The sequence below is a fragment of the Myotis daubentonii genome, chromosome 12 (genome assembly GCF_963259705.1).
Source record: "Myotis daubentonii chromosome 12, mMyoDau2.1, whole genome shotgun sequence".
Classification (NCBI taxonomy): Eukaryota; Metazoa; Chordata; class Mammalia; order Chiroptera; family Vespertilionidae; genus Myotis; species Myotis daubentonii.
The window spans coordinates 65,301,504-65,316,354 of record NC_081851.1 but is presented as its reverse complement, the minus strand read 5'-3'; the positions used below and the strand labels follow the sequence as shown (position 1 = coordinate 65,316,354).

At 31.5% G+C, this 14,851-nt stretch overlaps 1 protein-coding gene and 1 non-coding gene across 13 annotated transcripts in view; one reads left to right on the top strand and one right to left on the bottom strand.

The window, feature by feature from the left end:
* Nucleotides 1-1,778: 1,778 nt before the first annotated feature.
* MEMO1 (mediator of cell motility 1) overlaps nt 1,779-14,851 on the bottom strand; it is a 91,162-nt gene continuing 78,089 nt past the window's right edge. For 9 of the 12 annotated variants that reach the window (XM_059660208.1, XM_059660203.1, XM_059660206.1 and 6 more), the window contains 2 exons: nt 9,893-9,997; nt 1,779-8,755 (listed from right to left, as the gene is read on the bottom strand). In XM_059660208.1, the coding sequence (XP_059516191.1) occupies nt 8,624-8,755; nt 9,893-9,997 (237 nt within the window). In that variant the 3' untranslated portion in view covers nt 1,779-8,623. Of the gene's footprint in view, nt 8,756-9,892; nt 9,998-14,104; nt 14,145-14,851 lie in introns of those variants that run through there. The other 3 variants (XR_009448014.1, XR_009448012.1, XR_009448013.1) reach the window with 3 other exon arrangements.
* LOC132213975 (U6 spliceosomal RNA) lies at nt 9,279-9,389 on the top strand. The gene has a single exon (XR_009448089.1). It is a non-coding gene; the product is annotated as a U6 spliceosomal RNA (small nuclear RNA).

Here is a 14,851-nt window from a genome sequence, read left to right as displayed (position 1 = left end):
CTGAAATAGGCTGTTCTGGACTTCATTAACCAGTAATCTATGTACGTAAGAATGACAATGAGCAAATAAATGTGGTGAAGCAAAATAAACAAGTTTTTCAAAATAAATCTTTTAACTGCAGCTGGCTAATTAGTAAGAACTGAACAAGCAAGCCTATGGAGAAGTTTTCCTCTGATGCTTTCTCTACTCACAGTTTTATTTCCTCATTTCAGGAGCCTACAAGTGGAGGGGCACTTTCAGATACTCTGTGTGTCTTTGCAAAAAGATGGAAGCTATAGACTGGAGGCTTTGTCTCAGACACACAAGTTAGACCACACAGAACACTTTCAAGTGCTTTACTTGGGCCATTTCAGATGGTTTTGGGCACGCAGGGTAGGAATTCTTTACCTGGAAAACTTTCTGGATGTACAAAACCATCTGAAAGTTAGAAACCACCTGCACAATTTTGTGTTTCTATCTATGTGTTTTCTTGCGGAAAAAGTCTTTAGTCCCCATTGTGTCCTTCTTAACTCATTTGGATAATCAGCCAAAAACTTTTGTAGAAGACAAATAGATAAGATAGGAAGATTTCCATATATTTACCTTGCATTTTTACTTTAGATTTTTGGCCTTAAATCTTTCCTTTGTTATGAAATGGAGCTAAGAAAATTAAATTTAACATGGATGCAATTACAAGACAAATTAAAATAGTCAGATTAAAATACTTGTTTTAGAACTCATCCAAAATTATTCTTTAAAAAAAAAATCTTTCATATCTAATAAGCATACTAAGTAATCACTTATTTCCCAAATCAAATGTGGTTTAGTTTGTCCCAGAAACAGACTCAAAGATAAAAAGCTCATTTGGGAGGTAATTCCAGGAAAGGTTAATAAAGAATGGGAAGGAGACAGAAAAGAGGCAGAAAATTTTTTTAAAACACATTTAAAATTTTCCTGCTGTGAGCAATGAGGTCCAGTCCCACTGGAAACCCCAGGAGACCATGGGAAACAGGCCTCAGAGTATTACCAGTAGGGCAAGAAAGCTGCAATTATTATCCTCCAACGCTCCCATCCATCACTGGCTGATGGCTGGCTCCAGTGGATTATCTTCCTAGCACTTCCACTCTGCCCTGTGTGCAGACGAGAACATCCAGAGCAAAGCCGCGGGTGCTTGCAGCATACTTTATGCATGCACAAGAATGGTGAGTCAAGTACCTGCTGCAAAGTCTCACCATTAGTAAGCCTCACAGACCAAATAACTTAAATTTCATTTTTCTCACTGTTTCATCACAAAGCAGCAGTGCATTTTAATGATGCAAGCCATAGAACAGAATTGTAAGGTCTAAAAGTAAACACCCCAGCAAAGAAAATGGAAGTCTGTAGAATCATTAGTATTTCAACAAACCAAAAGAAATCTATTTTTGTCTGAATTAATCAAAATAGACATTTACATGAATGATTCCCATTTTTATTGAAGTTGCAAAACCCTTTTACTATTCAATTCAATATGGTACCTCAAAAAGCCAGCACCAAAAATAAAACACAGAATAATAATATGGCATATAGTATTTGTAATACACAGGACTGAAAATTAGAGGAGCTAAATTCTTGTCCTAGCTCTAATACTAACTAGCCATGTGAACTTACATAAGTCATGTTATTTGTATGGGCCTAAGTTCTCCATCAGTAAAAGTAAGATGATAATAATGTCTAGCTTACTTATTGTTTAAATTACGAGGAAAGAAAAAGTTGTGAAACATTTTAAAAGTACAATGTATTAAAAAAAAAGTACAATGTAATAAATAGTAAGATATTTTTATTATGGTCATAAAATATCAAAGGTAAAAGGTCCTTAGGAGTCACAGTATTCAATTCAAACCCATATAAATAAAGACATTAACTCACTAGAAAACAGCAGTGACTTATTTCAGCAACTCAGTAGCAACTCCCTGGCAAAGCTGAAAATGGATTCTAGTGCAACGTTCCTAGCGCTCCCTAGCATCTCTCCACTTGGGATTTGGCTGGACATGTCACAGGGCAAGCAGCAAAAAGGACATCTAATTTAATTATTTTTAAATAACAGTAAACACCATAGGATATTGCAAAATATGAGCTAAGAATCATGGGCCAATGGTTTCAAATTACTAGATCACTTACATTACCATTCATTTCCTTTGGCATTACAAAGAACATAGGTATATTAAATTCTACCATCTTTTTAAATTAGTAAGAAACTTGGTTTCCACAATTAAACATTGAAAATGGGGGAGCCAATTAAAAAGTGTTTCCAGCCCTAACTGGTTTGGCTCAGTGGATAGAGCATCAGCCTGCGGACTGAAGGGAAGGGTCCCAGGTTCGATTCCAGTCAAGGGCATGTACCTTGGTTGTGGGCACATCCCCAGTAGAGGGTGTTCAGGAGGCAACTGACTGATGTTGCTCTCTCATCGATGTTTCTAACTCTCTATCCCTCTCCCTTCCTCTCTCTAAAAAATCAATAAAATATATATTTTTTTAAAAAGTGTTTCCGATTAAAAGGTTTATTAACATGGGGATAAGGACACATATGTAATAACTTAATCAATAAAAAAATTTTAAAAAAAAGGTTTATATTTTCCTGTCCAATATATATATATTTTAAAAAGTGTTTCCAATTAAAAGGTTTATTAGCATGGGGATAAGGACACATATGTAATAACTTAATCAATAAAAAATTTTTAAAAAAAGGTTTATATTTTCCTGTCCTTTAGAAAACACTCCATATAAAGATGGCTTTTTGTTCTCCTTCTTTAAAATTCATCAAAATTGAACACCAACTAAATATCTATTATGTGTTAGATTCAAAAGGGTAAATTTTAAATGGAAAAAAGAGAAAATTTTCCATTTATAAAATTGTTAAGTTAAAAATACTTTTATTAGATCTAGTTCAACAGTCTAAATATTTAATTTTTAAAAATTCATACAACTCAGTGTCATATCATTCTAGTTTTTTAGTTTTTATCTTTTCAATACTTTTTACTTAAATGTATATAACATCACATTCAGTAAGTAATTCAGAGAATATCATCGTCAGGAAAACTAAAATATTTTCCAAAGTTTACATTGACAGATTTAAAGACCAGAACCTCAGTCATAGTCATAGTCTAAAACACTTGGCTTTCAATAGCTTCTCAATAATGGTATTTATATTCTCTTTGGTTTTAATATTAGGTTTAATATTAGGACAGAAAAAATATGGCTAGTATATCTAGTAAAGTTACAAACCTTACTTTACAGTATAAAATATGTATTTGAACATAATTTACAATTTATATGAAAAACCAATTGCATTACATTATGGCTTTCAAAATCAGGAGAACTGGCATTTAATTTTTTTCCATTGTTTTTATAGGATGATTGGCCAAAACTTTACGTTAGAATTAAACACACACACACACACACACACACACAGAATAAATGTGGGTACAAACCACTCTGGGATCACTGTAGAACCCTTGGACAAATGTCAGGCCTAAAACCCTAAAATTCTTCACATAGTACCCAACAAGCAGACTCTGTCAATCAATGATAGAGTCTAACTCATGATAGGCCAACTAAATCCATCCGCAAGAATGACTATCAAAAGGCAGAGGTCCCAGATGCCAGCATTGCTCGAGGGCAACTTTACCAAATGATGACACTGTGACATGCCATGCAACTCTATTTGCAGGTAGGAGGAGAGGAAGAGCGTAGAGAAAGTTATCCACCAGCTGCTGCTCATTCCCCTACCATTTTGACATTAATAGGTATAAAAAAGAGCAAGCTCCCTCAATACCCTTTTTTTTCTGCTAATGATATGGCTGTTTTAGATTCAAAAAGCATCTGTGTTTAATAAAGATAGGTCATTTATTCAAAGACCACTTAAATTATTTTAGTAAATGGCAGAACTCTACCTTATATTTAAATGTTGGAACTAAACAAAAGTATGTTAATTATCCTAAGTGTCCAATGTTCCACCACTAATAATTATCATCTTATCAAGTTATATGTGTTAAAAGTTAGTGTTAAATTATCAAAATCAATTTTTACTTAAAAATGACTTCCCTTAAGAGTTTTATACAAATGAAAAATGTTTCATTTTATTTGTATTAATTCTATTAGCTTTTTTCAGCGTGGTGACCCATAATTTTAGATCTATCCCACAATATACCCAGGTGATGCTGATGCCGAGTGCAGGGATTCTACTTCAGAACCCCGATCTAGCTTTTGTTTGAATACTTCCAATGATTTTATGAGGACAAAGCCAGCCACTTTTCATTTAGAAATCCGCATAAGGAACATTAAATACGGAACCAGAAACTTTCATTTCTTACAATTAATTTTTCCATCAATAACAACACAGAGTAATCCTATTCCTTCTTACATATGGCAGTCACTCAAATCTTCTCCAAAATAAACATCGCCAATTTCCTGGACTGCATCCCACTTACCACACCACTCAGGCCTTTTGCATTCTGGTTGCCTCCCTGTGAACATTTAACTCCTCATAATGTCCCTCTAAACATGTGGCACATACAATTTAACAAATAATGTAAACGTTTTAGTCTAAATATCAGAGTACATTTGGTTTATTACATCTCTGAATCAGTAATAGTTTTATAACTATATTAGGTCTCTCAGCAATTATATCACCGCACTTCCCAACTGCCAATCTATGGACTGATACTTGAAGTTTTCAGTGATCTAGAGTAAATGAGAAAAGAACAGTGTAATAATTCTTCCATCGACTTAAAATTTTTCAGGTTAAATAACTTTAATTCTGAGTTTACGTCCTTCCTAAATATTGGGGAAAGGGAAAGGTGTAAAGTGATGGTGACAGAAGTCTTTACATGGCAAAAACAAAGTCTCACATTTCACAATCTCTCTTAAATTATTGGTCTAGTGTCCTAAAATACTCAGGTAAAAAGGTCCATCTGATCCATTCTTTTTTGTTTTTTAATCCATTCTTTACTACCATCTAGGTAGTTAAGTGCTTGGAAAAATTTATATAATTTGCAACAACCAATCACAACCCCCACTCATGACACAATTTATGGCAGCTAAGCAAAGCTCCAGTGGGCTCCAGCAAATAAAAGGGCTTCAAAGTGTTTTTAACACAAGTTCCTATTTTCCCTTACCCACTTCCCACTTACCTTTATAATCCTAAAAAACACTCAAATACAGCAAACTAAACTACATCAAATTAAGAGAGGGTTGGGATGATACAACCATTTGTTGCAGTTTAAATTACTAGCCAATAATTTGAACTGCAAGTGAACTACGCCATCTAGGGCAGGGGACAGCAAACTACCAGCCATGGACCAAATCCAGCTCAGTGTCTTTTGGGTTTAGTGGAACACATTGTCTGTGGCTGCTTTTGTACTACAATAACAAAGGTAAATAAATAAAACAGAGATCATTTGGCCTGCAAAACCAAAATATTTACTATGTAACCCTTTACCAAAAGCATTTGCCAACCTCTACTCTAGGGTAATGAACTATTTGCTACCAAAGAAAATTTTTGAGACCTACAACAATAACCATTAATCAACTATAACCATTAATCAACTCCGGGTGCCTGTACCATTCATATTAAAATATCTAAATATAAACACTGGACTATCTGAATAGTCCTTTATCCTACTCTGTATAAAGACTTGTTGCCCACCCAAAATGAAGAATTTACTTACCTGCTCACTGAGCTAATCTTTAACATACATTTCTCAAGAACTCACTAGTGAAATAGTGAAGAATCCATGAATATACTGCTCTGTGTAATCTAAGGTTTAAAAAAAAAGTTGCAAATAACTCAAAGTAAAAATAAAGAAGAAACTATATAAAACTACATAACAATTTCATTTACATTTTAGATTTGCAAATACAAAACACTGCTAAAGGCACTTAAAGTAGAAAAGCTTAAGTTCAACAATTTAGGTAATCTTAACCACATTAAATAATACATATTAATTTTCCTTTTCTATTAAAAATGACTTTCATTTTCATGTATGTAGAGTTAGAAGAAAAAAATAATACTTCTAATCTAATTCAATCATGTAGCTTTAAACATATGTGACACCAGAATCTCTAAAGAGTAAAATCACATTAAAGTATTTTGAAACTGGAAAGTGCTTAAGAGATTACTTCCACGTTTTACAGGTGAGAAAGTTCTGATACAACATGAAATATCTATGGTGAGAGAATTAATTGGTAGCAGAGGGAGAGCTAGAACCCAACACTCAACTATCAGCTTGGGACTCTTGCTAGTTAATGACTGAGCATGAAAGACAAGCTCATATTCTAGGGAAGGGATGATGTTGAAATATTCTAGAGTTTTAAATGTACAGTAAACATACTAATAAGGCTACTGCCCACTCAACCTAGCAACCCTCTTGTGTTTTTTATTAAACAATCAACTATAACATTACAGAAGGAAAAAACTGATTCATTGTAAAGCCATTCATTAATTAGAATGATCAAAAGAACAAATATTTGCTTAACAAATTGTCAAAGATTTAAAAAATAAAAATCAATAGTCAAGAAGAGCAGTATGAGTATTCCTATATTGCTAATTTGGCACAAACTTTCTGAAGGGTAATTTGATCATATTTTAAAGAGCCTAAAAAGTTCTCAGCATCTAAACCAATTATCCCATTTCCATGAATATACCCTAAAGAACTAGTCTAATACAGAGTTCAAATTTCACATACAAAGATGTACATCTGCTATTATTTATAATCTTGACATATTAGAAACAATCTAATATTCAAGGAGAGAATGGGTTCAATTATGGTATATTCATATAACAGAATATTAGGCAGTCATTTTTTAAAAATCACATTTTTAAAGATATGGGGAAGGACTTATAATCTTAAGTTATAAAAGTAGGATACAACTATATGGTCAGTATAATCTCAATATTGTTATTATGCACACACACAATCACATGTACACACTCATACATATAAATAGCATAGACAAAGACAAAGAAAATACAAAAAAATTAATAGTATTATCTCTGGATAGTGAAATTGCAGACAATTTTTTCTCTTCTTTATACTTTTCAGTATTTTCTAAATTTTCCATAAGTCATGTATTAGTTTTATACTCAGAAAACATTAAAAATTCATTCCATAGTCAATTTTGAAAATTTTACATTCTATATAGTAAATAAGGAATAAATATTTATAGCACTTAAAAATGTATCTAAATTATGGGAAATAAATCAGTAATATGTTAGAGTATAATTTCCACATATGTTTAGGTGGGAAATTTTGAATCCAAAAGCAGCATTATTTTATCTCAATTTTTGTGTATAGAAAGTTGATATTTAGTAAATAAGAAATGCAATTTTTAAATAAAATTGGTGCAAGGCATCTAAAAATTGTGCTATTCTGGTATATCATTGAAGATATAAATGTTCCCCAATGTAATGAAGATACCCACTGTTAGATTAAAATAGGTATAATCTAGTACATGCATGGTGGCCAATAATTACCTAACTGAATACATTTTTTTTCCAATGTGATTAGAATTGGTCTATGCTAAAGGAAGAAATACAACACCATACCATTATTTTAGTTGGAAGAGCCGCACCAAAAGTCATGAAAAAATATTTTAGAACTATAAAAAAATCCAGTGGCTTTTTGTTGTTATTGTTAATGATGTCTTGCTAAAAATTCAAGTCAAAGTGCTTAAAGCACTTAAAAAGCATAGCAGCAGTCTATGGTCTGCAATGATTTAAAAAACTCTTAAGAATACTCTTCAATGTTTCCTCATTTGCAGACTACTGCCTATCAAACACTATCTTTAGAGGAAAGGACCACATCTATGTTCTTTTATCAATCTTGAATATACAATATAGTAATGACACAAAGTGATGTCACACACAAAAAAAAACTATGTAATTTAAAAAGCTAGCTTTAAAATATGATTCTAATATCTGTGATAAAAAAATCACATATATATGCAAAATATAAAATACATCCTAACATATTTTTATATAAGAACTGAAGTTTACCACTTTTAACATAAAAATTGAGATGAATTAATAAAAAACAATTTTCATATATACCACAGAGCAATAAGTTTAAATCAGACTATTTTGAGTTGTGTAGCCCTTTATTAGCAACTAAAATAGAAGGTATCTGTTGTACAACACGGGTAGTAATTGACTATAACTGGAGAATTATTATATTCTAATACAGATCATTTATAAATGCAATTTCTTTATTAAAAAGCTTCCACCTTTTTTGTCTGTGTACAATTTGCAAAACTATTCTGAAAGCGGAATATATGTGCACAAGTCTGCAAAGAGTGCAAATTTAGAATATGGTAAATGCTTTACAAGTTACTTTCAAAACACTGCCACAACTGGGCCATTACATTGCCATCTTCTTTGATCAAAATATTTGATGCCAGCCTTCCTTCCACTGCCCTAAACTATAAAGCATTTTTTAATGAGTTGAAATTAAGGAAGGACTACACCTACTAGAAAAGAAGAGAAGAAAGTTCTATTTGTTTGAGGTTTCAGAATCCCCCCAAACCAGGATCTGGGTCTTGGTAAGGGCTAGGCTGGGACCCCGAACAGAGTATGAGTATGTGCAGGTGGCATCCCTGAGGATTCAGAGCGTCAGTGGACCGTGAGTGCTCCAGCAGCGTAACTCACTGAACTGTCTTGCCAGTTTCTGCACTGGCTTGACTGAGCATAATTCAAAAAGGAAAAGCTCATATTCATTCCATTCTTCTGGAGCTCTGTAATAGCCTAAAAAAAGAAAGATGTGATTAGCACTCTTTGAATGCGTTGGTGGCTTAACTTGGCCCACTTCACAGCTGGTGCCTAGATCTCTTTCACTCGTCACTTGTTTCTTTAATTTCTCTTCAACTCATGTTAAATAGGAATAAATGATAATTCCTAATTTAATTCTATCAAAGTACTTCTTTGATAAGACCACTTAAAAACAAAAGCAAATTAATTCATAGCATCTTTCTCTCTTTTCTCTAAACCAAATCTTAGCTACTCTACTATCTTGAATTGTTGCAGTCTTTTCTTTGTCTGATTCTGGCTAAGGTTAAAATGTATATAAATTAAGTTTCAAGAGGTATACCAGGATTTTTACTTTAATTGAGCCTATTATTACTTCCTCCTCCTCCCATTCCTGAGTATACACTCCCTTCTTTCTTAAAAAGTCTTGCATTTTATTTCAGAAAATCCATACTGTTTTATTTATTAGGGAAAATATTAAAGTTATTCTCTCTTTCAAAACTCCAGCTACCCAAGACTTCTGGTGCTCACTTCGGCAGCCCGGACACTAACATTAGAACAATACAGAGAAGATTAATTAACATGGCCCCTGCGCAAGGATGACACACAAATTCGTGAAGCGTTCCATTATTTTAGAAAAAAGATTTCCACCTATTACCTCCATTCCTTAAATGAATTACTACTATTTTTCTTGTAAAGAGAAAAATATATACATGTCATCTGTCTTGCTTTATTAACTTACACATTTCTAAAGTTCAAGAGCAAAATCTTCTATTTATTTTTATATAGTCTAGGACACTAAATAAAACCAAGAAATCAATAAGAACATCTGTTGAAAGGTTACTTTGGTTTATATTTATAAAAAGCATACTGGAATTGGCTGAGAATCTAGAGAAAATGGGTCTGCATTCTAAATAATTTCTGCATTTAAAAGAAAATATCAGCTTGTCCTCCAGTAACATATAACTTTATTCAGGTAGCCAAAACAATGGCAATCCAAATTATCTTAAATGTACTAAAAGAAAATTGACTATATGTACCGAAAACCTATGCTACTAAGGTACCTTAAGAATTGAAGATATTTTAAAACATCATAGGCTCAAATATTAAAAATCAAGGCTTCTTAAGGATACTCACATTTAATAACACTCCAATGGGATGTCTTCCACATATAGTATTATGGTATTTCTTCAAGTAATTACTAAAAGATACAGGATCTAATTGTTCTATAATACTCATACCCTAAAAGTAAGTGAGAGGGGGAGAGAAAGAGACAAAGAAAATGAAAGAAAAAGGAAAAAAGGACACTATTATTTCCCAGTTACATTTAAAACAAACTGTTACTTAGAGCTAAACACTGTAATTTTTTAATTAAAGAGAAGTAAATAGACTACATTAAATAAACCTTGTAAAATACCAAACTCATCTGTCCAAAGCTAATCTCATAGTCAACTCTCCATAATACATACACTTTATTAATAGAAAACTGTTAACCCCCATTTAGTTTTCTCTGATCTCCTCATATATTTCTACACCATCTTCACCAGTTGCTACTTAGCTGATAATCGTTGAGCATTTCATAATTTTATATTTTTATATATTTTTAAGCAAATCTATTGTGAAAATTTTCATAAAATTAAATTTGATATACACCTGTTTTTCCCAATATCCACTATATTTCTCCTACCACTGTCATAATCAAGAGTTGGTTGTAACTTAACTATTTCCATAACTAAACTTAAAGACATTTTAAATCATCAGTATTCTGGGTATGTGATAGAGAAGATACTACAAACTAAAGAAAAAAATAGTTTGCATATTTGTAATTAATTTAAAGTGCATAAAAGATCAATAAAAGGTTAACAAAGTAGGTGATTTAAGAACAAATTTTTAAAAAGAAAAGCTTTTTATTTCTTTAATACTTTAAACTAGGATGCTTTATTTTCAAGATTTTTTCAGAATCAATGTTTGCTAGTAGACTATTATTAGAACAATCACTATGACTCGGACACTTGTTTACACTAAATTCTGTATTCTGCAAATGCATTCAAATAATATGTTCATAATACATTAATAAATACATAAGGGCAACTTAAACTCATCTGAATCAGGCAAATAAATTAATGATTCTAACTCATCACCTTACCTTATTTTCTTATTCTGGTAAAACACATTTGTGTTCAATAAACTGGATTAATATCCTTCAGGAGAAATGTAAATGGTAGTTTAACTAGGGAATTAACTAATATATTTTGTGTGGTTTTAAAATTATGTTTCAACAAAACAAGTAATGTGTAAAAAGCACCTGGAGTAATCAGATGAACAGTCATCTGAAAAAGGATAGTAATCATAGATGATATACAAATATTGCAGTGGCAGCACCAACATTTAATTAATAAAGAATCTTTTTACACAATATTTAAGTCCTTCATAAACATTATTACATTCTGCTGCAACTATAGCTAAAAGACAGGCATATGCATGTATAATCAACTTTCAATTATCTGCATATCAATTAGCCACTCTCAAGACTTATCCACAACCAGTGATTAATGCTAAGTTGGTTTTCCCCTGCCAACTACAAGGCTACCACATCAACATCCTCCACTGACTTTGGTGTAAGCTCAGAGACAGATGAACTACCTTAGAAGATAAACAATTAGTATTTTAATTCTGGTGCAAAGAAAAGTCACACAATATATTTCTAAACCAAGCAGAGATGAAGTAACAAATCCTTTCCATAAATACAGATAATCAAGATGTAACTCCCTAACGATGAAGAAACAGACATGAAGCAGGTTAAAAGCCTGCCTCTAACTTTCTAACCCTAGGCTCTTTCTCACTGACTACTCTACCTTACCTCGTATAACAAAGACATACCAACAACTCTTTAAATAATCTCTTTAAATAATATGGTATACATGTTATATGAGAATTTTAATGCTCTTGGATGGATGAAGTCTAGGACAGCTTACCTTAAATAGAATTCCAATCATTAATAAATTATGTGGCATTGAGGTTCCAATGTATATGTTTTAATATTAAAATCTCAAAGCACATTTTTGAACAAACATATGAAATGTATATATTGACATGAGGGATTCAAAGAGAAGGAAAATAATGATCCCACTTTAGAAGAAAATAATTCAGTGAAACTGACTAAGAAATTTCATATAGAAAGAGATAAAGTTATAAATGTAGAAGACGTTACTAAATAAAATGTTCAAAATGAAGATACTGGTTAAATTACAACAACAACAAAAAACCCTGATGATGGAACATAAGGAATTTAAAATTTTAATTCCCAAAAGTGTGTTATGTACCTACTAGGGCAAGAATCAATTTCATTACATTCAATTCTCTGATGAATATGATAGTTAAGAGGTATGCCTTTTAATAAAAGAGGGACAGAGAGAAAAGTTAAGGCTTTACAATTGAAAAATTCATGAAGTTCACAAACAGCAATAATGATAAAATTGCAAAATGGGACATTCATTAAGTAATACAGAACACTGGCAAATATGCTTTAGTATGTGTTTATGTTTTGATGCTAACAATTTTGAAATTACTATTACCAAAATTCCAAGATGATGAAAAATAAAATGCTTCTCAAATATGCTTAATTAACTTCTCCATTTCTTAAAATACTGGAAGATATGATCAGTGTATCTAAGGTCCAGGCACTGGAAAGCTTGCCTATAGCTTAGTAAACCGAATATTTGTTCACATGAATTGAATCTAATATGGAGCAGTGAAGTGGGTCACTACCCATTCAGTTCTAAGATACAAACCAGATGTTATAAACACCAAAAGTCTATCCATCAAGACTGGGATTTCTGAGGAAGTTAGTACCTTCAGCAAGAAATTCTCAGATTAAAAGCTAAGCCTCTACTTTGAGGGGGAGAAGGGCAGAGGGTATCAATCATTGTCCTCACTCTCCCAGTAAAGGGTGAAAGCTTGCAATCAAATCCCAATGGCAGTCCTAACCTAAATAGGCAGTTTTAACGGACAGAACTGCAGATTCAGGACTCTGGTACAATAACAAAAAACTCCCCTTTGAAAAAAGTTTATCTATATATAATAAAATACTTAAATTGTATTGAATTATTATCTCCCAGAAGTAATCTCCCTCTAAAATAACAAACACAAAAGAGTAGCTAAACTTTTTAAGAGGTCTTTAAGAAATAAAAACTAGAATCATGTCTTCTAATTATGAACACATAATTAATCATATTATCAAATCATTAGGACTCTTTTTAAGTGAGTATATACATTTATGGTGGAAAGATGAGTACACATTTAGGAAGGTAAGATGAGAACAGAAAATATTCTGGTTTCTGTAAGAGGCATCAAGATAAAATCATATAGTGAAAAAAATTTTATAGGAAAAAAACATCACCCTAAAAGACGACCATTGTGTTAAGAAGCAATGTACTACCTTAGAGATGGTATTATATAGCTATCTTAAATCATTATCTTAAATAGCTAGCTATCTTCAAAATGATGTTTTACAATTGCTAAAGACTACTAAAGAAACTATTGGTCTAAGTCAAGAGAAAGGTATGAATAGACATAAATAATTTCAATTTCAAAAGAGTAAGAAGGAAGAAAAGTAGCTGAAGTTCAAAGAAAATGAAGTGTTTACTAATAAATGTGGAAGGAAAAGAAGTTGTAAGGATGACTACAATGACATTTTTGGATTCTCTCTGCCAAATCATAAGTAATTTGTCAATGTCCATATTGAAATATTGGTCTACATCAAAAGTGGTACAGAAAAAATAATCATGTAATATATGTAAAATATGTATAAGTATGGCTAATGTTTCAAGTATGTGATACAAAAATCAATGTCTTAAAATATGTTCTGCTTTGGTCACTGTAGTTACTGAAATTACAAAGTACTAATTACCAAAAAACCATGGTCAGTAGCTAATAATACTATGACTTTCAGAATCTGTATCTTATAACCAGTTACCTCGCTCCCTCAAATACAACTTTTGGAAGATCCACTTTGTTTTCTTATATATTTTTTTCTTTATGTATGTATTTTTTCACATAATTAATTTCCAAGATACTCAAATGCTAGAGATATAAACATTTTGTAATAAAAACAGCTATTTTTCTTTTGCTTTGGAAACCAGAACCTACTTTTGTTTGTTTCCTAGCTTTTTAATAACTACATTTAACAAGGCTTTTCTGGTAACCAAAAAGGACCAAAACTAGGTATCACACAAATTTTAAACAGGTTAAATCTAAAATTTTATACTTAAAAATAATTTCACTCAATCAAACTTTCAAAATGTATAATTATTTATAATTCAGAATTACTAACATTTTTGTAATACTTACAAAGAGAACCACCAATTTCACTGTATTTGCTCTGAAAAAACTGAATATGAAAACTAAGATATTGGTTCTCGAATGAGATTATTTATAACATAAAATGATACTTTAAGAAATAAATATATAAGAAATATACAGAGGGATATTCACCATTTGGTTATATAAATCAATTAAGAAAACACTATATTATAAGAAAGTCTGCCTAACAGTGAGAGTACATATATACACATATGTATAAAAACATACATACATGAGTATTCAAATAGAGCTAAACCATTCTTATTACTTTAATCCATTTATTCTAACTCCCAGAATTGATTTATAACTTGAATTAACAGCATGCTAATACAAGAACAGAACACTTATGAGTCATTTAAAAATCTATACATAAATAGAAATGCTTCAATAAATGGACTGCAAAAGTCATGTCCAAGTCAAATGTTATATCAAATATTAAAATCAATCATATTAATATGAAGCAAATACTCGATATTTATTCAGAAATTATATTCCAGGCTATTTAAATAAAAATTTTTAAATTATGCTTCTTTGGACATCTAAAGTAAGGTAAGTCAGATGCAGATTTAGAAGTCACCTAAAGCTCACTGGTTCTACTTATACTTTTGAAGTTTCAAAGACTTTGAAGCTAGCATAAAAGCAATAATTTCAGGAAAAATGTGATAATCATGCCAATGGGTAAATGATACTCTTTTCTGCTCTGCCTCAAAGTAAGAAACCAAGGTCTATCTATTT